Source organism: Musca vetustissima, unplaced genomic scaffold (assembly GCF_032173495.1).
Source record: "Musca vetustissima isolate MV318-11 ecotype Yass unplaced genomic scaffold, APGP_CSIRO_Mvet_v1 utg78939, whole genome shotgun sequence".
Lineage (NCBI taxonomy): Eukaryota > Metazoa > Arthropoda > Insecta > Diptera > Muscidae > Musca > Musca vetustissima.
This window is the reverse complement of record NW_026882692.1, coordinates 10,669-33,319: the sequence shown is the minus strand read 5'-3', so window position 1 is coordinate 33,319 and position 22,651 is coordinate 10,669. Positions and strand designations below refer to the sequence as shown.

Below are 22,651 nucleotides of genomic sequence, written 5' to 3'. Positions count from 1 at the left end.
ATTCGTTTTAAAAACGAGCTCAAGAACCTCAAAATACCGAAAATTAAGGATAACTTTATATGGAGCTATCCGAAAAAAAAATTACCAACATTCGTAATTTTTTGTGGAGAGATTGTTACCTATTAAGAACTCAAAATATTTAATTACAGCCAATTCGTTGGAAAAATACAAAATACTGAAATTTAGGCATACCGTTATAAGGCGGCTACCAGAAAAGTTAGACCTACATTTATAATTTCTTTTGTAGAAATTTAGTACCCAATAAGAACCCAATGTACCAATTTTCAGCGAATTCGGTTGAAAAACACGGCCAAGAACTTAAAAATACCGAAAATTGGGGGATACCCTTATATGGGAGCTATGCCTAAACGTGGACCGATACAGCGCACCTTCGAACTTGACCTGACAAAAGACGACTCAATGCTAAATTTTGGCGATCTATTTCAATTCGTTTAAAAGGTCGGAAATTATTATTTCGATGAGTTACAAACGGAAAAACAATATTAATATACCCTCCATACTATGGTGTACAGTAAAAAATAGAACGTCAGATTTGATAATGTACTATATCATACTGCATTTGGACCTAGCCACTATATAAAAATTCCTACCAATTTAATATTAGATTAGGGAAAATAAATCCATTATTTTTATATCAACTATAGGACTTTATTTAACATGCTTCGGAATGTCCAAGTATGCACCGTTTTGTTTTATGATTTGTAATCCACCACTCGATATTGGTTCACATGGCAGTGTAACTGTCACTCAACTTCCATTTATTTGACGATTTAATCATAAGGTTCTATGTGCGTATGAATTATATGAATCATACGCCATTTTTGGCTTCGACTTTTGATATAAAAATGTTTAAATAAAAATAATGTATTAACTAAAACATTTTTTCATTCCCATTCTAGTGGTGCCGGCTAGAGATCCAGTTATAACTGGCATACGTTCACGTTACAAAGTTGGTGATATAGTGCGAGGCAATTGTACATCGGGACACTCAAGGCCAGGTGCAAATATCACGTGGTATATTAATGGTTATGAGGTAAGTTTGGCATTTATGAAAAAAAAACTATTTTAAGGCTTAAATTTGCAAAATGTTTTTTTTTTAATTTTAAACTTATTACTGAGCCAATAAATATGGCTTAGTGTTAAGTAATGTCCTGGCCATTGTCCACACAATTATTACACAACAGTACTAACCAGAAAAAATCAACACACAAACAAACAAATAAATACATAAATAAAAACATCTGAATATTGTTAAACTAACTTTTTGGCGCTGAGAAATATTACAACAACAAAAGCAGCAGAAAACTATAGTCAAAAACAGGCAAATCTATGAAACACAGGAACAGAATTTCCTATTTTATTCAACTGAAAGGACCAAGTTTTACAGATGTTTGTGTGGTTAAAGGGTATATGTGCGGGGGGGAGTGGTAGAGACGGAATTTGCGGGGTTTGCCAAAAATGTAAACAAGGCTTAATGTTAAATAAAACAACACTCTAGCCCCCCTGCAAACCATACAGAACATGAACAAAACTTTGTCTGGTTTTATAGAGATAAAGCAACAAAAAAGTAGCAACAACAACAGCAGCAACGACTAAAAGAGGAACTAAACTCTGTTATAACAGCAGCAACTACAAGCCATGTTAAACTCATTGGTCAGGCAAACATATTAGTAACTTTTTTGTTGTCCAACACTCCACTCCGCATCACATCACACCACCCAATTCTCTAACACTAACCAAGAAATACCTATCCACAACATCAGCAGCAGCCATAGTCAAACAGAAGTTACGAAATTGTCGAGAAAGCAAAAACCCCAACAACAGCAATCCTTGTATTTCAACACAAACAGAAAAACTCTTTAGAACAACAACATCAACAAACCATGGGAATATAATTTAATGTCCACTTAAAGAATTTTTAGGTGCAAACACACCGAAAATGTTTTTACAGCTCCTCACACGAAAGTTATACGGATATCCTTCAGGAAAGAGTATGAGAGAGCTGGGTGGCTAATACTTAGCTAAGGTGCGGATATTTATTTTTGTTACGGTAATTTTGCTATTTTTTGGTTTTTGTTCTTTTATTTTGAGGTGTAATGCCAAAACATGAAACTAAATAAGTAAATGGAGGCAAATTAAATGTAATATTGCCGCATAAACAATTGCATTAGCCGGTTGAATGCCATAATTCGATGCAAGTAAGAAGTTTTGTTCTGTTTTTGCTCAACATAATTGAAAGGCTGGAATTTATTTAATTGGTGTATGGTACTGCAACTGAGTTCTGAATAATATATGGGCAAAAAATACTAGAAAGGTTTAAAATTGAGTTTCAACCTTTTAATGTAATGTTTTTACCAAACATAAATTAAATCCGAAGACGATATCTACAGCACAACTTATCGCAGTGTTTCCCACATATGATGAACTCTCTTTATTGTACGGCCCCATAGAGTCTAACATCAATCGGATATAGTTCAGATTTGATCAAAACTTTGCATACAGCAATACTTTTATTAAGGGGCCCCTTTGCCCATAATTCCCAAATGTGTAATAGTTGTGGGTACCGTTATATGGGGCTATCCAGAAAATGTTTCAATATTAATAATTTTTGGCACTACGCTTTGTAGCTTTGGCACTACGATTTGAAAAGGACCAATGTTGATGATTTTTGGTTTGATGATTTGTTTTGTGAATTCAAAATGCTAATTTGATAGAAAACGTGCCAAAAATACCAAATTGGGACTATCGTAAAATGTTCATCAATATTGATAAGTTTTATTAGAAAGATGTGTGAAACAATGAATACTCAACATATTTAATTATACCCATTTTGATTGAAAAACGTCCTTATAAGTGGACAAATATCGATATTTTTTGGTAGGGAGATTTGCTATCTAATGGAATCCCAAAGCACCAAATAACAACAAATTCCGTTAAAAAAAATGTTTGCCAAAAGTACCGAATATTTGGGTATTTCTTTATGTGGAGTCAAACCAACACGTGAACCTATATATCATATTTATACGCTTTACCACACTGTGGTACAGCGTATTATGTCTTTGTGCATATGTTTGTAACAGGCAAAAGGAAACGAGATAGACACATGGTTCCTTTTGAGAATATGCATAGAATCACTTTCTAAGTAAAATTATGCATGCCCGTCCCTCCGTCTGTCTGTCTGTCCATGTTAAATTGTAAACAAAGTACAATTGGATGAAATTTGTCATAGGTCACTTATTTGGCACAAGGACGAATTGAGAAAAATCGGTTCAGATTTAGATATAGCTCCCATATATATTTTCGTCCAATTTTATGTAAAAAGTGCACCAAAGTCCCTATATATCTTTCGATTTGCTTGAAATTTTGCATAGTGTACTAAATTTCGAGAAAATAGGTTCAGATTTAGATATTACTTACTTACTTAGCTGGCTTGTTATAGAACGGTTGTTCCATAAGCCGAGCTTAAAAAAGATTTCCAAGCGCGTTGGTCTTGTGCGCAATTCCACCAATGTGAAAGACCACGTTCCAAGATGTTGTTTTCTACTTGGTCTTTCCATCTAATTCGTGGCCTTCCCCTTCTACGGGAACCATCAGTAGACTCATTTGTATATGCCTTTTGAACTGGGGCATTCTCATTCATCCGCACAACATGGCCTAGCCCCGTAGTCGCTGCAGCTCAATACGACTGACTATGTCGATGTCCGCGTATAAATGGTAAAGCTCGTGGTTCATTCGACGCCGATATTCACCGTTGACGCAGATCGGTCCGTAGATCTTTCGGAGAATTTTTCTTTTAAACACCCCAATAGCTGCCTCATCTGCTTGCGCAAGTACCCATGCTTCTGATCCATATAATAGCACGGGTAGTATCAGCGTTTTATAAAGTGTGAGTTTGGTCTGGCGGGAGGTGGCCTTGTTTCTAAACTGCTTACTTAGACCATAGTGGCATCTGTTGGCCATTACATTCCTTCTCCGAATTTCAAAACTGATGCCATTCGTTGTATTTATGGCGGTACCAAGGTATATAAAGTCTTTAACTACCTCGAATCTGTAGTTCTCAAGTTCCACAGTTAGTCCGAGTCTACTGGACTTCTTGCGCGTTGATACCATCAGCTTGGTCTTCTTGCCGTTTACTGCAAGACCCACTTTGGCAGACTCATTTTCAATTTGTTCAAAGGTGGATGTTACCGCTCGCAATGTTCGATCCATTATATCGATGTTATCGGCGTAGGCGAGTAACATGTGTTGTTTGGTGTACAGAGTGCCATTTCTGTTCAACTTTGCGTCTCGTATGATCTTTTCCAGCAGGATGTTAAAAAGATCACACGACAAACTGTCACCTTGTCTGAGTCCTCGTTCGGTATTGAAGGGCTCCGATAGGTCCTTTCCTACTTTAACTGCTGACCTTGTGCCACTTAAAGTTATCCTGCACAGTATTCGTCCGATTTTAGGTAAATTGTGCACAAAAGTTTCAATATTCATTTCTATTGAGACAACATTTTTCAGAACGTATTAAAGTAGGTCCACCTTAATGTATACGAAGTTTTGTGAAAATCGGTTTTGATTTGAATATTGCTCCCCTATACCGATTTTTTTGGTAAATGGTGCACAAAACTCCCAAGGATTGTCTGATTAATACAAAATTGGGTACAATGTATTGAGATAGGTTCATTCAGATCTAGATAGGGATCCCATATATGGTTTCTTCCGATTGGTAAATGGTGCACCGAGGAGCCTACGTCTGTTCCATATACACGAGATAAAATTGTGAATAGCGCTCTGTGCTGCAGCATACCACGTTTTCTCAATTAGTTCCAGATTTACATATAGCTCCACATACATTATTTTGTTCGATTTCATACAAATGGTACACAAAAGAATCCGATTGATATACAATTTTTCATAGATTTCAGAATGGAATGTCCATGGGGTTTTAATATCTATGTAGATCACACATTTAATTTACCCCCATTCCATTTCAGGATATTAGCATCTATCTGTTGGATATTAGCATATCTTGTATGTATCCAAAGCAGTAGTCCGCACCGTCCGACTTTTTAACTTTCCTTACTGGTTTACTATTGCATATGAAGGAACATTATCACCTAACACATTCACCATATCGTTATGAATTTCTTGTGCCGGTGTTAGGCAACGAATTATATTAGCTTTTAGAAGGAGACACAAATAAAAGATCAAGTTCGAAATTGTGCTATATCGATCCACATATAGGCATATCTTGCCTCCATTGTTTACATAGTTTCATTTATGTTTAATGTCCCCTATTTAAAAATCTGAACCATTTTTTATAACATCGTGGGGTTCGATCTTTCCTATCAAGTAATTATATATTTATGGTGAAGGCTATCCAATGTTCGACCCTGCTTTTTCACTTGTTTTGTCTTAATTCGTGGGTTATTGTTCGATACCACTAAGTTCGTCACCTCTACGTTTCTTCGGTGTTGGGCCAGAATGTTTCGCATATGATCCTGAGAGAACTGTATATGCATATCTGTTACTTTCGTCACTGCCTATTTTAAGCTTCGGTTTGGCGAACTAGTCTCTGTAGGTCTTCTAAATTATAATCCATATTGAAAATCTTGTGAGATAGAAGAAATAGTCTTCGAATTGTCGTGGGGGACTTCATTATTTCATCCAGTACAATGGTATACATGATGGGTGACAGAAGGAATCCTAATTTCACTTCCACGTTGGTACATGGCTTATGTTCATGTTATGAAGAACCGATAGTTCTGCATCCTGGCATTAAATATTAAGGTTTGCGTAAATAAATGTATATGAGATTACACCTGCTGGAACACAAACTATATACCAAATTATCAATTTCGGGTGCAGTTGTTATTATTGGCTTAACTAAAAATCTTTAATACGCACTTATATCGGCTATATACATCGGCGTATTTAATTATTTAAATGTTAAAAAAACTTCTATGAATTCTTCGAGCAAAATTTCCATACCACGCCACCACCCTAATATACATTAATTCCCATATAAAACCACAAATGTCCTGCATAACGTGTTGTCATAGCTAGTCAACATTCGCATATGCTACCCAGCGAAGGCAAAACTTTTCAACATTTATGTTATTTTGTTGCATTTTCGGTGTGTGGGTATGTGTGTCCGTGTTGGGTGAAAGAGCTGTTGCTTTCGTTTTGGTTTTGTACGTTGTTTTAATAATGAGACGCATCTGTGGCTTTGTTACGGTTGTATTTTGTCGTCGTCGTCCCTGCTCTATTCCCTTGCCGCTGCATACGACTTTTGCCTTTAACTATCCCATTCGTGGTTTCCTACTTAGATTACAACAGGATACATAGTGGTGTTGTTGTTGTGTGCATTATATGAAAGTGTGTGAGTGTGTCTGTGATTGCGTTTTTTGTACAATTCACCAGCGAATGGGTAATTTGTGTCACAATGTTTACTAGAATGGCGTATTTTTGGTAATTTAAGGTACAATTAGGAACTGAGGATGGCCTTATTTTGTTTTGTCGGTTTCAGTATTGTTCCGTTGTGGTAACGAGTCAAACAGCCAACTGGGGGGTTTGACAACATGCAACAATGTGGATATGGGAATTTCCACCATATAAAGGTGATGATTTTTGGTACAAAAATATTAATTAAAAATAAAATTCTTATTACAAGAAAATTCATATTTTTGTGACATATCAGAACTCAGCTATATAGTTGACACCTCAAAACAAGTCAATGGACACCAGTTCCACCAAAAAAATTCCCGAAGCTATTCAACTGCAATTAATTAATTTCAAGCAATGTTCTCACCCATATATTCCCGCTAATAGTAATTTACCCTAAAAATATATGTATATATTTCCAGACAGTCTCATGACATAGCTTATAATTACATGCGGAAAAACTATGTAATGCGTCGTCGGAAAGCTAAAAACCAACCAACCAAATATAGAAAAAATCTCGACTTTTAATTTACAAAGAACATTAACAGCAATTTTTTGTTTGTGTGTGGGACGACCGAAATATTTGCATGAGCTCAACAAAAAAATACACATTTTATACAAACATCCATTGTCAAAACTTAAAAAAAACTTTCCAAAAGGGAGAAAGAGGGAGAGGGTTGAATAAAATAATGCACAAAATTAAAACATTTAAAAATAGTTAAATTTTTTGTTCGTTATTTCAATTGAAATTGTGTCAGCAAAAGTTTTAAAAATATTACTGGAAAAGTTTAAATACCATAATTTAAATTTATTTAACAGAGGGAAAACTATTTACTAAATGGGGGTAATGGTGCTTAATCATGATAATTACATTGTTTATTATAGAAGCGATTTTTTCGTAGAAAATTTATTCTATAGAGTTTTTGCTAGGTGAGGTATTAAATTTAAAATGTGTAAATCGTTTTCGTTAATGATAGGAATTTGTACATGTCCTTGTGGTGCAGTATTTAGCTGGCCAACTTTTCAAAAAAATCAACATGGGTTCAAAAATGTGGCTATATATCTCAATTCGCTTAGAGTTTTTACAAAAGACAGACGGACATGTAAAAATCGCTGTATATGTGCTTTATTTCGATAAGTTATAAACGAAAACACAAAGTCTATTTGTAGAACTTTGTAGCGTATGCTTGATGCCCGTATCAATACGGCCATCAATTATACGACCATATTCCCAAGATTTCACCGTTTATGACAATTCAGTCAGTTGTTTGTTACCAGTTAGGCAGGCGGGACCGACTATATGATACCCTTCACCTCTTTGGGTAAAGCAAATTATGCACCATGGTCCCTATACATATTCTTCAAGTTGTCCGATTTTAAGTGAGTAGTGCACCAAGAACCCAATGTTAGGCTAATTGCCACAAAATTTTGCACAGCGGACTGAAATAGTTCGGATCACATGTAGATGTAGCTCCCATATATAGTTTCGTCCGATTTTAACCTAATGATGCAACAAAGACCCCATGCTAGGCCGATTGACACAAAAGTTTGCACAACTTACTGAAATTAGTGTAGTCCAATGTGTGTCAAATTTTGTTGGGATCGGTTCAGATTCAGATCTAGATCCTATATATATTTTCCTCCGATTTAAAGTAAATGAAGCTCCAAGGACCAAAAATATGACCAATATGCATATAGCTTCTATTAATATTTTCGTCCGATTTTAACTAAATGTGTGCCAAGTTGTGGGAAAATCAGTTTAGATTTTGATAGACCTCCCTTATATATTTTCGTCCGATTTAAGGTAAATGGTGCACCAAAGTACTTAAATATTCTTCGATTTGCACGAAATTTGGCACAGCCTACTGAATTAACTCTAGAATGATGTGTGCTAAGTTTCGTGAAAATCGGTTCATATTTAGATATAGCTTCCTTTTATATATTCGACCGATTAAAGGCAAATGGTGCACCAAAATCCCTATGTATCTTTCGTTTTGCACGAAATTTTGCATAGCGTACTGAATTAAGAGTAGAGTGATGTGTGTTTAGTTTCGTGAAAATCAGCTTAGTTTTATATATAGCTCCCATATATTTTTTCGTCCGATTTAACATATTCTGTCTCATAATTTCTGTCCGATTAACACGATTTTTTGCACAACGTATCAAATTGATACTTGAATGACGTTATTGCGTTTTGTTGAAATTTGTGCAGATGCAGCCATAGCTTCCATATGCATTTCGAACGGGTGTTTGATTGAAATTAAATTTTTAACAGTGCCGCGTACCGAATAGCTTGTATCAATTTAGCTACAAATAGTTTTCCATTAATTTGTCCCATTGTACGCAGACCACTCTAAATCGGTCTGGTAAGGACATTTGTAAGGATACATATGTACAATATACCCAAAGTGGTTGAAGGGTATCATATAGTCGGCCCAATCCGACTTTACTACTTTTCTTTCTGGTTTTATTTCTTTATTACATACTTCTGCCCTGTTTTTCTCTCAAGAAAATGTGTGGATCACAATACGACCCCAACATAATATATCTGATTTTGTTCAAACATAGTAGAAAGGTTAAGATGATTATCATTAGGTGGAGTGTATATTAAATGTGTCATTTCGTGTCGGTCGGTCTGTTGAATTCACGATAGATATCGCAATATTTATACCCTACACAACTATGTTGTCAGGGTATTATAGCTTCGTGCAGCCCCAAAAGTTTGTAACGCTGCGAAATATTGGTCCTAGACCCACCATTATGTATACCGATCTTCATATCTCGACTAGCTGAGTCGATCTAGACATGTGAGTCCGTCCGTCTGTCCATTATAATTTTTAAACACGATACAGGCCACAGTTATTGACCAATCTTCACGAAATTTTGCATGCAGGATGGGTTCTGGCCAATGAAGACCCCTATTTTTGGTAAAGATCGGTTAATATTTAGGGGATGAAATGGACCAAATACTAAATTTTTGTCGGTTTTTCTTTTCACTCCAGAGGCCGGAATTATGGCCCGAACGTCGCGAAATTTTACATGGAAAAAGGTATCGGGCTTAAGAATAAGCATGCCTTTTTTGATAAAGATTGGTCTATATTAAGCGGGTCAAATGGACCCAAACTTTTGTGTGAAAAATTACAAAATTTGTATAAATTTGCTCCTGAAGGATATAGAGCCGATAAGTTGATAGTATATCCAATAGGAGTGGTTGGCCTTTAAATTGATACCAATTATAAGGTCGTATGTATTCGGATGTGGGAGTTACACGTAAATATTTACAGGTGATAACGTATTCAGATATTATTTAATAAACCATTACCGCACTGGAGATCACTTTGAAATGTTTCGGTGATAATCAGATAATAATTTTGGGATGAAGTGGACCGAAAACTTATTTTTTGTGTGTGTTTTTTTTTTTAATTCTATAGGCTACAATAACACAGTGACACATTTTTTAACTTTAAAATCTTGAACCAATCGAGACCCCCAAAATCTTGAAGCTTGTGATGGTGGAAGAAAATCCCTAATTTAGTATCGGTTGCAGAACGACATGTTTATGGATCCAATTTAAGTTTACTGGTCCTTCATCTGTTGAATATACCCAAAGTGGTGAAAGGTATAATATAGTCGGCCCCGTCCGACTTTACTACTTTCCTTATTGGTTTTTATTAGTGGCTCTGCTGTGTGCGAGTAGTGATCGACTTTTGCTCGTGTGTCGCAACGGCACAAAAAGCAATAATACTTTGGCCATCCAAAATATTGACAACTTTAAGGTCGCACCTCCAGTTCCTGCGTTTACCCTGTGCATATATCGCTGCGACCTGTCTTCGAAAAAAACTAAAGGGCCCAAACATTTTAATTTTTACTTTAATTTTGTACCTATTTATTGAAAAAACATAGCAATTTTTATTTCTATAAACATACAATTGGGAGTGAATTTCTTTGGTTCATTTTGATGAATTTGTGAGGCTATAACTATGTGAAGGAGTCAACCAATGAAATCGGGGTTTTAAGAAGAGTTGTTTGATTTGCTATTGGCTATCTTCGTGTCATATATTGTTTGGTCGAGTCAGTAACAGTTTCTGAATTAAGTGTGAAAAAACATGGAAAAAGTATGTCGAAATTTTAATTTTTTTGCAGTTGTGCTATTTTCAGTATGATGGTGATGTTTTATTGATTTTATCTCAAGAACAAATTTTTAGTTCTAATTAAGAGGAATAATATTGCCTAAGAGAGAAAAGCAATATTTCGAATAGTTCACGAAATATAGACTCAGTAAGAAGTACGTATTATTCGAAAATTGTTAAAATCCACCTCCAGTCGAATATTTTAAAAATTAATTTAAAAGAAAACCTTAGCTAATAATGCAAAACCCAGCTAGGGATTTTCTTCCACCATCACAAGCTTCAAGATTTTGGGGGTCTCGATTGGTTCAAGATTTTAGTGCTGCACAGTGTAATAAGCCGAACATCACAACACAAGCCACGGTGAAGGGAATACGGACAAGTAATTAGAAGGGCTGTACTGAATATTGATTATATCCGGAAAATATGTCAGTGTAAAGGAGAGGTGCTGTTGACCTCAAATCGGGCAAGAGGGTGCAACTAACGCTATCACGGCTCGGAATAAAAATTCGCAGAAAGATAGTGGTAGTTGTGTACGGTATCGTATGGTCGGCCCCGTCCGACTATACTGCTCCGCTCACTGGTTTATATTGGTTCTAATCATATTGTTGTAATCATTTCACCTGCGAAGGATAGCGAGATAAAAAATTAGAACGTAAGGTTCGATAATGAACTATAGCCGCATTTAGATCTAGCCCCTTTGTGTAGGTTCCAGAAGGAGTGGACCGATATTCTCCATCTTCGAATTTGAACTATGTTTGGAAGAAATAATAGGATGGGAAAAGTTTGGATGAAATCTAAATTTTCTGAAACGGATTTGGTCCAAAGAAACATGGGGTCTAGAGGCACATTTTCACCGTGTTAAAGTGTATACACCCTCATAAGCCATAAGGCTGAGGGTATAATTATCCATTAAAAATTTCTGGTTTACATAATCCGTTTATAGAAATGCCGGCTTTAGAAATGCCACCTTTTGGTATGTTCCTTACATTTTCATTTCTAGTACGTTAGCATATCTATGATGGAGGGTATCCAAAGTTCGGTCCGGCTGAACTTAACGCTTTTTCACTTGTTTAACTTTATATTATCTCAGCCAATTCTGCACTGTAGATAGATCAGTAGTTAGTTCTGAAAATTCACTTTTTAAGTCGACTTAAACATGTTCGTCCATCTGTTTGTTCATGTACTTTTCAAGAAAGTATAAGTCACATGTGTTATCCAATTGCTACCGAATATCGCACGAATTATTTTATTGACCCCAAGATTAACCTGGGATTAAGGTGACAATCAGTTCAAATATAGACAAAGCTCCCATATAGTTTTTCATTCGATATCATGCAAATAGTGCACCAAAGACCGACTTAAACGAAATCTGAACCACGTCATTCGGGTGGCATATGAACTGTGACCAATTCCATACGTTTTTGAGCTTTTAATAAAATGTATATTGTATTAGATTATTTTGAAGTGGCAGCGTATAAGTATTCATGCACAAAACTTATTGTACATTATGTAGCAGCTGTAGTTTTTCCCCCACTTTGTTCTCATCTTTCTATGAAAAACACTTCATATTGTTATATACTACTTAACATTAACTTAATTACAGTTATTATTCAACTAACTTTTAATTAACACTTTTATCTTGTGATGCCTTAATACTCACTATTCCTCTTCTTCTTCTCCATTGTTTCTTTTTTTAGACAAATCCGGTACACATTAAACATTACAAACCTGTAAAGGATACACGTGAAATGGAGACAATAACATCGGGCATACATTTTGTGGTAACACCGCAACATTTTATTTATGGCAAATTAAAAGTAAGTATCGAGAGTTAGAATCTCCATAAAAGTTGAATTATCATCCCTTGATTGTCAAAAGGAATGAATGGCCAAATGAACACAGCAAGCGAGCCAGCCAGCTAGCAATAAGGTATCCACCACTGAGCCAAACAGCTGTCTAAGTTCCAAACAAACTATAGTTAGGGTATGCTTAAGTGAGGTGGCCATAAACCTAAATATCCCTGTGTAGGGCCTATAAAAAGTAGCAAGTTTTTCCATTTAAAAGTGATAAATGTCGAACTATTAAGAGTTCGTACAGCAAATGCAAATGTACAATCTGCACCCTGCCGAGTTATGGGCCATTATTTACCTGGTGATTGTGGCAGTAGTAGAAAAAGAGAAGAAGAAAACCTCAACGACGACGGAGACGACTTAGAGGAAATATCAATTTGGTAAAGTTTCCCACCCATCTAGGCTAATATAAAAACAAATCCTTTTGTTAAACATGATCTAGCCCTTGTAGCAAAGCCATCACCATTGTCCTTTGCTTATCTCCTTTGGGTGTATGTATGTTTAAATATTAAGTAATTAATTGTACATGCTTCTAAACATTGGAATTCATTAAAGGACATTTATCCAGACTCTTCTTTGGGCATAATTGTCATCATCATGACCACACTGGGCCGTTTCTATAGTCATTTCATGTAGGCAATAAAAAACATTACATTTGGCCGCTTAATTGTTTGTTATTGTTGGCCGATGCAGCATTATTTTACGAGGAGGACGACGACAACAACAACATCCAAATGACCAGATGTCCTCTATGGCCAATGAATTGTTTTATGTCCTCTTTATTTTAACTCAGCTTCTAGTTTTGGTGGGTTGTCCATTTAGAACTCATGACACGTCCATGGTAACATTTTATGGTTAATTGTAATTTTTGCGCCTTGTATTCTGTGGCTTTTGTTTGCTTGTGGTTATAATTATATCCTTTCAGGATAAAATTTCCACTTAGTACGGAAAGTGAGATATAGGTTTGTAGTAGAGTTTGGGAAATTTATTTGAGATGAGAAGGGGCACAAATTTCTAAGAAAATCACATAAAAGGGAATTTCATGGAGGGGTTTAAATAATTAAAGTGACTATTTCTAGATATATCAATGTTCTAATAGAGACCACTCTCGATCCGGTAATGTTATGCGTTTGTGGTTTCATATCCATTCACTCGACACTACTTTAGATACAATTTTCAGACTTATATACATTATATTTTTTGGAATGTGTATTACGCCTATCTCTTCTCCTTATGTAATCCCTCCATTTCGAACATCATTTCAAGACGACTTGAACATTTCGGACCATCATTTGCTTACTTACAAACGTATTAATATACGAAGTAATGATTTAGCTTCCTTTATTCAAAGACAAATTAATTTCGCAGGTAGACCCGCAATTTCAATATGAATCGGTTCTACTTTTTTCAAATTTTTTGTGGCAGTGGGAAACCCCCCTGACAACAAGTCCTGGCTATAAGTCTACATTTTGTAATAGCTCTCATTTGTTTTCTGCGGTCGTAGTTATATTTTCTATCCTATTGGCCATACAAAGTGAGAATTTTCATTGTCAAAACATCTTTTGTATGCGTACGTCTTGGAGACCTCCTGACCGATTATAGGATAACAGATTCACTTTCTCTCCCTGGTATATTTTCCAAATCTCGTTTTCTCGAGGTTAATATTTATCCCAGAAAATAAATATTTCGTCACTTCAGGTTTTGGTTGATTTTACCCTCGGAATATTGACCGATTATCATCTAAGTTTTTGTCAGATCGCCTGTAAAATGTGTGATGTTCTGCATATAACAATGGACTCTAGAGGGACTATAAACTCTAACCAAAACCAGTAAGGAAAGTAGTAAAGTCGGACGGGGCCGACTATATGATACCCTTCACCACTCTGGTTATATTCAACAGATGAATCATAACAGACGTCGAATTTTTAAGGGGAACATTAAAATTAAAATGGATCCGTAAACATGTCATAGTGCAACCTACACTAAATTTTTCATTTTGATCAGATATATGGTTGGTTGTTTCTTAAAATGAGACAAAATTATATAAAGCAATGTAAAGGATATAAATATATATATATATATATATAAGGACCTCCATCCAAATCTGCACCGATTTCAAAACTTTCCACACGCTAGGTTATATTAACTTCAGTACGTTGTCCAACATTTTGTGTCAATCGGTCTGCCTTTGGGTCTTTGGTGAACAATTTACTTAAAATCGGACGATACTATATATGGGTGTTTTATCTAAATCTGAACCGATTCTTATTATACTTAGCACACGGCACGCTATACTAAATTCAATACATTGTACAAAAGTTTGTAGCAAACGGCCCCACTTTTGGCTCTTTGGTGCGCCTTTTACTTAAAATCTGACCAAACAATATATATAAGCTATATCTAAATCTAAACCGATTTCAACTAAACTTGCCACAAGTTATGTTATAGTAACTTCAGTACGTAGTGCAAAATTTTGTGCCGATTAAACCCACATTGACGAAGCATTTATATCCAACCTCTAGGTTTTACTAACTTCAGTACGTTGTGCAAAATTTGTGCCAATTATGTGTAAAATTGGGCGAAAATATACTTGTAGAATCTTTATCAAAATCTGAACCGATTTCAATGAGACTTGCCAGAGGTTAACTTTTATTAACTACAGTTCATTCCACCAAATTATGTGGCAACCAGACACACTTTGGGTCTTAAGTGCACAATTTTCCATACACTCGGGAGAAAAAATATATAGGAGCTATATCTAAATCTGAACCGATTTTCACGAAACTTAGCACACATAATTCTAGACCTAATTTATTACGCTATACCATATTTCCTGAAAATCGAAAGATACATATATACATAACATTTAAATTAAATCGGACAAAATTTTATATGGGAGTTGGGCCGATTTTCAGGAAACTTAACACACATCATTCTAGGCCTAATTCATTACGATATGCCAAATTTTGTGCAAATCGAAAGATATATGGGGACTTTGGTACACCATTTTCATTAAATCGGACGAAAATATATATGGGAGCTATATCTAAATCTATACCGATTTTCAGGAAACTTAACACACATCTCTCTAGACCTAATTAAGCACGCTGTGCCAAATTTCGTGCAAATCGAAAGATAAACACCATTTACATTAAATCGGACGAAAATATATATGGGATCTATATCTAAATCTGAAAAGATTTTTTCCAATTTCAATGGGGTTCGTCCTTGGGCCAAATAAGTGAGTTGTGCCAAATTTCATCCAAATCGGATAATAAATGCGACCTGTACTTTGTTTACAATTTAACATGGACAGAAGGACGGACATGCAGAAATCGACTTAAAAAGTGATTCTATGCATATTCTCAAAGGAACCATGTGTCTTTCTCGTTTCCTTTTTGGTAAATGGTGCACTAAAGCCCATACATATCGTTCGATTTGTAAGAAATTTTGCATAGTATACTGAATTGTGTCTAGAATGTTGTGTGTCAAGTTTCGAGAAAATCGGCTCAGGTTTAGATATAGCTCAAATATATATTTTCGTCCGATTTAGGGTAAATGGGGCACCAAAGTTCCTATATATCTTTCGATATGCGTGATATCTTGCATTGTGTACTCAATTGAGAGAATAACGTGTGCCAAATTCCGAGAAAATCGGGTCAAATTTGTATATAGCAGCCATATATATTTTCGTCCGATTTAAGGTAAATGGGCTCCAATTTTCCCCTATATTTTTCGATTTGCACGAAATTTGACATATTCGTCCGATGTAATGTAAATTATGCACTAAAGACCAAGGTTAGGTGACAGGCACACAATTTTGTACAATGTACTAAAGTTACTATAATTGAATATTTTGTACGTTGAAGTATTTCTAAAAACTTCGTTTATGTATTTGTTTGCTCATGACAAGAGTATTTACCGAAATTTTGTGTTTTTATACTCTTCACCACACTGTGGTACAGGGTATAATGTCTTTGTGCATATGTTTGTAACAGGCAAAAATAATCGAGATATACCTTTCCTTTTGAGAATATGCATAGAATCACTTTCTGAGCCGATTTATACATGTCCGTCCGTCTGTCCATGTTAAATTGTAAACAAAGTACAGGTCGCATTTATGATCCGAATTGGATGAAATTTGGCACAGTTCATTTGTTCGGCCCAAGGATGAACCCTATTGAAATTGGGAAAAATCTGTCCAGATTAAGATATAGCTCCCATATATATGTTCGTCCGATTTAAGGTAAATGGTGTACCAAAGTCACTATATATCTTCCAATTTGCACGAAATTTGGCGTACCATACTGGATTGAGCCTAGAATGATGTGTGCTAAGTTTCGTGAGAATCGGTTCAGAATTAGGTATAGCTCCCATATATATTTTCGTCCGATTTAAGGTAAATGGGGTACCCACGTCCCTATATATGATTCGATTTGCACGAAATTTGGTATAGCGTACTGAATTGAGCCTAGAATGATGTGTCCAAAATTTCCTGAAAATCGATTCAGATTTAGATATAACTTTCATACATAGTTTTGTCCGATTTTAGGTAAATGGTGCACCAAAGTCTCGGAAAATCATTCGATTTGCACGAATTTTGGCATAGCGTATTGAATTAAGTCTGGAATGATGTGTACACCTCCTATATATATTTTCGTCCGATTTTAAGTAAATTGTGCACTAAAGATCCACAGCTAGGCCGATTGACACAACGTATTGAAATTAGTATAAATTAATCACTGGCAAGTTTGCTTCAAATCGGTTCAGATATAGATATCTCGCAGCTTCCATATATAATTTCGACTTATTTATTGAGATTAAATTTTAAACAGTGCAGCATACCGAATACCGTGTGTCAAGTTTGCTTTAAATCGATTTACACAAATCTGTCCCACTGTGCGTAAACGACTCTAAACTTGCCCAAATGAAATTAAATTGAGCATAGGTTCAATTTTATGTCAAAATTTCTTCAAAAAGGCGACGTCTTTTCGGATACATATGTACCCAAAGTGGTGAAGGGCATTATATAGTCGACCCAGTCCGTCTTTACTACTTTCCTTACTGGTTGCACTTGATATTGTTTTTCTGCATGTTTATGGGGATTTTCGCGCATTTGAGATGGAAATCAGTCTACCATAGCTCGTGTGTTAAGTTTCGAGAAAATCGGATTCGATTTATATTTAAGTTCGTTCAATATCATGTCAATTTTTCTTCTAAATGGCGTCGTCTCTTAGGATACATATGTAGAATATACCCAAAGTGGTGAAGGGTATCATATAGTCGGCCCAGTCCGATTTTACTACATTCCTTATTGGTTAATTCTTGGTAAAACGTGATTACTTATAATTTGCTGTAGCATAGTGTTTCTATTTTCCCGAAGCTTCATATTATATGCCGTAAAGTCCCATTTTTGAGTAGTAATTTTTAATCAAATCGATAAGAAATACACAAACATCTATTATTGATTTTTACACTGAAAATCATTTACGATCGCATTATGACCGTTAATGTACTTCAAAATCGAAGGATTCATTTATATAGAGGTTACATTGGTGGTCTTACTACCAGATATTATGAGACAGATGGTCATGCCAACAGCAAGGGAATTTCACAATGAATATATTAAGGTTTTCATTGATGCTCGAACACAATAAGCGAGAAGCAGTTGAAAAACCCCATTTCTAAAATCACAGAAAGAATTTTTATAAATGCCTGTAGTGGTGTTAAGTTAGCTTTAACAACCCCACAATTTTCATGTATCGTATTATCATGTATCATAGGCACATACATTACACCTTGTAACAAATAGGTATGGTTCTGAGTAAGGAAAGTGAATACTATCAGGAAGGAGTTCCGGGAAATTCGAATATTATGGATTTGTGCATATCGTTGTATGATACTAAACTAATCTATATAGACCCATTGCTACTTTTAAGAATATACTAGCAATCACTTTCTAAGTCAATTAATGCATGTCAGTATGTCAATGTATTTCTGAAGCCAAGAACATGTGGCATTTATTATCCAAATGAGATAAAATTTGAGACGATACATTTATGTCGTTTATTCTGAAAATGGTTTAGGTTCATTTTTCTTATATAGAGGTATTTAAATGTTTGGGTTTGTTTTTTATGTTTGATTATCGTTATTTGAATACCAAGTAATTGTCTAAGTCTTAATATATTTCCATATAACTTTCCGGATTATAATTTCATATATTTTCCAAGATTCTTATCACAATTATTACCACAATTATTGATTTAGAGGTTTCATCCAGAGCTATCATGTGCATCTTGTTGCTCTCAATTACTTATACAGTCATATGTTCTTAACAGAAACCGCACACATCTTCATAACGTATATGTAAATAATTGCATGCTCAAATACACAAAAGTGTTTGCATACATATCTATGTACGTGTGTGTTGGTGTATGCACTAGGATGTGATATAAGACAACAACTTGAACGTCGATAAGTTAATGAGAATGTGGTAAAATGTGTACATTAGGGTATATTGGAAAGGTTGCCTCAAGCTTTCCTTCCTTGATTTTTTTAATATTTTTTCCAAAGACCGTGGATCTTTAAGTAATTTTTTTCAAAATCTATCACACCAAAAAGCATAGATTTTTTAAATTAATTTTTTCCAAGTCTATCAGAAACAAAAGCGTGGATATTTAAATACATTTTTTCAAAGTCTATTATACCCATATGCGTGGATTTTTTAAATAATTTTTGCCAAAGACCATAAGGCCCAAAAGCGTGGATTTTTTAATTAATTTTTCCAAAGCCCATAAGGCCTATACGCATGGATTTTTTAAATATTTTTTTCTAAAGACCCATAAGCGTGGATTTTTTAAATAATTTTTTCAATGACCCATAATTTTGGATTTTTAAATTATTTTTTCCAAAGACCCATAAACGTGGATTTTTTAAAGATTTTTTTCCAAAGGCATACAGGCCCTTAAGCGTTGATTTTTTAAATAATTTTTGACAAAGACCAAAGCCCATAAGCGTGGAATTTTTAAAGAATCTTTGCCAAATACCATAAAGCATGGATTTTTTAAATAATTTTTGGCAAAGATCAAAAGCCAATACGCGTGGAATTTAAAAAAAATATATATTTTTTTCCAAAGACAAAAAGACCCATAAGCGTGGAATTTTTAAGTAATGTTTGGCAAAGACCAAAAGCCCATAAGCGTGGAATTTTTAAATAATTTTTGCCAAAGACCATAAAGCGTGGATTTTTTAAACAATTTTTGCCAAAGACCATAAAGCGTTGATTTTTTAAATAATTATTGGCAAAGACCAAAAGCCCATAAGCGACGATTTTTTAAAGTATTTTTGCCATAGACCAGAAAGTCCATAAGCGTGGATTTTTTAAATAATGGATTTGTTGGATTTTTTAAATATTTTTCTTATAATAATTTTGGATGGATTTTTTGGATTTTTTATATAATTATTAAATAATTTTTTTATAATAATTTTTTCCAACGACCCATAAGCGTGGATTTTTTAAATAATTTTTTCCAAAGACCCATAAGCGTGGATTTTTTAAATAATTTTTTCCAAAGACCCATAAGCGTGGATTTTTTAAATAATTTTTTCCAAAGACCCATAAGCGTGGATTTTTTAAATAATTTTTTCCAAAGACCCATAAGCGTGGATTTTTTAAAGAATTTTTTCCAAAGACCCATAAGCGTGGATTTTTTAAATAATTTTTTCCAAAGACCCATAAGCGTGGATTTTTTAAATAATTTTTTCCAAAGACATGCAGGCCCTTAATCGTGGATTTTTTAAAGATTTTTTTCTGAGAAACCTTTAAAGCAACAGGCGTGGATTTTTCCCGAGGAACCTTCAAAGCAAACAGGCGTGGATTTTTTAAAGATTTTTTTCCAAAGACCCATAAGCGTGGATTTTTTAAATAATTTTTTCCAAAGACCCATAAGCGTGGATTTTTTAAATAATTTTTTCCAAAGACCCATAAGCGTGGATTTTTTAAAGAATTTTTTCCAAAGACCCATAAGCGTGGATTTTTTAAAGAATTTTTTCCAAAGACCCATAAGCGTGGATTTTTTAAAGAATTTTTTCCAAAGACCCATAAGCGTGGATCTTTTAAAGAATTTTTTCCAAAGACCCATAAGCGTGGATTTTTTAAAGAATTTTTTCCAAACACCCATAAGCGTGGATTTTTTAAAGAATTTTTTCCAAAGACCCATAAGCTTGGATTTTTTAAAGAATTTTTTCCAAAGACCCATAAGCTTGGATTTTTTAAAGAATTTTTTCCAAAGACCCATAAGCGTGGATTTTTTAAAGAATTTTTTCCAAAGACCCATAAGCGTGGATTTTTTAAAGAATTTTTTCCAAAGACCCATAAGCGTGGATTTTTTAAAGAATTTTTTCCAAAGACCCATAAGCGTGGATTTTTTAAAGAATTTTTTCCAAAGACCCATAAGCGTGGATTTTTTAAAGAATTTTTTCCAAAGACCCATAAGCGTGGATTTTTTAAAGAATTTTTTCCAAAGACCATAAGGCCCATTTTTTAAAGAATTTTTTCTAAGCGTGGATTTTTAAAGAATTTTTTCCAAAGACCATAAGGCCCATAAGCGTGGATTTTTTAAAGAATTTTTTTCCAAACGATTATGGTGTCCATTTTCAACTTAGGTTGTTTAAATAATTTATTCCGAAGTCTACTGTTCGTAAGTCGATCATAACCACCCTAATATATTCTTTCATTTTGCAAGGAACATCTTCAGCTCATTTGCTGTGAACATCATCTTCATGACATGCAATATAAATAAGTATATCATACGCACACCAACACATACACTCACATCCTCACATAAGTCAATATGGCGTTATATCATTTTCTCTGCGTTTAACCACATCAAGTGGTAAATATAACTGTCATTCATTGAAAGTCAAAATAAACAACAACAACAATAAAAGGAACAACTACAGAGAAAGGAAAATAACAAGCAACATCGACCATAAAGCATTAAATGTTTACCATATTAATGGCCAAAAGGAAAGGAAAATGTCTATAGCCGGTAGGCTGCCAGGTTTCCTCATTTTCATAGCCGCAGGCATTGGGTGGATCTGATTATTTAAATTATTTTCCTTTATACCGCTGATGTTGCTACCATAGCATTGCTTGAACATCAATGATAATCGTCAATGAATAAAATTCATTCAATGGTCATCTCAAAATCATTTGCCAGTCAGTTGAGAGGGGTTTCATTGATTATTGGCGTGTTTTTATATACACTTGGACTTGTCCCAGCTCGGCTGGGATAGGCTTGTTTTCTTTGCAATAAAAACCAATACTCCATATCAGATTTTCTTAATCAATTAAACGGCTATAATTTTTTTCTTTGCTCACTTCAAGCTGGTTTTGTTAATGAGATTCTGTTCATTTACGAATGTGTTTGTTTATTTTTTCCTTCATTTGCAGATACGCTGTACAGCCCACATACACGATGTCTATTGGAAATCTACAGAAAAATCAGTTGAAGAAAATCGTCATGCCACCAAACAGGCTGGCAATGTCAATGTGGTGCATACATTCTCTGATGATTATTTCGATATGGATGATGAGGATAATGTCATTGATCGTTCGGATACATATATGACACATATTAAAGGTAAGATGGCGATGAAGAATGAGAATACGGAATTGTAATTATTATTTAATTTTAATTTTGTGGAATTTAATTTAGTAACGAACAAGAGCAGAGATCCAAAAGAATTTCTCAATGAATTAAAAAAAATTGGAATTTAAAAATAATAACGATTTTAAAGTGAATTGTTGGTGTACTTTTGTAAAGAATATTTCATTAGAAAATATCATTATGGATTTTCAATAATAAAGCAGCTTAAGAAGCTTAAGAAATACAGCACCTTTTTTTGGCCACTTAGACAATTTGAAACTTGATGATTTAGATATAACTGCACTCCTCACTTTTGTTATTTTGCACATACCGGATCCCTAATGTCAAAATAGGCCAAGCCTTGACATAGCCACCCATATACCACGTACCATTTGAAGCATTTAAAAGGCCTTGGGAATATTTCCCCCACCAAAATGGATGTAATTCAGTTTTACGGTTTTCAACTGGCTAAAAAACATGTAGGCCGAAAAATTGGCAGGTCCATGTTTTGAGTTCCTGAATATTTTAAGTAATTTTTTGTTCTCATGGTCTGGTGTCTCACAACCAC

The 22,651-nt window shown here is 34.6% G+C and overlaps 1 protein-coding gene across 1 annotated transcript; it reads left to right on the top strand.

Moving 5' to 3' along the window:
- Window positions 1-920: 920 nt before the first annotated feature.
- LOC133329299 (uncharacterized) lies at window positions 921-22,115 on the top strand (the record flags this gene model as incomplete). The annotated part of the gene is made up of 3 exons (XM_061537788.1): window positions 921-1,054; window positions 12,281-12,400; window positions 21,888-22,115. Coding segments are annotated over 3 exons (482 nt in total), but the record flags the coding sequence as incomplete, so codon positions are not given.
- Window positions 22,116-22,651: the final 536 nt, after the last annotated feature.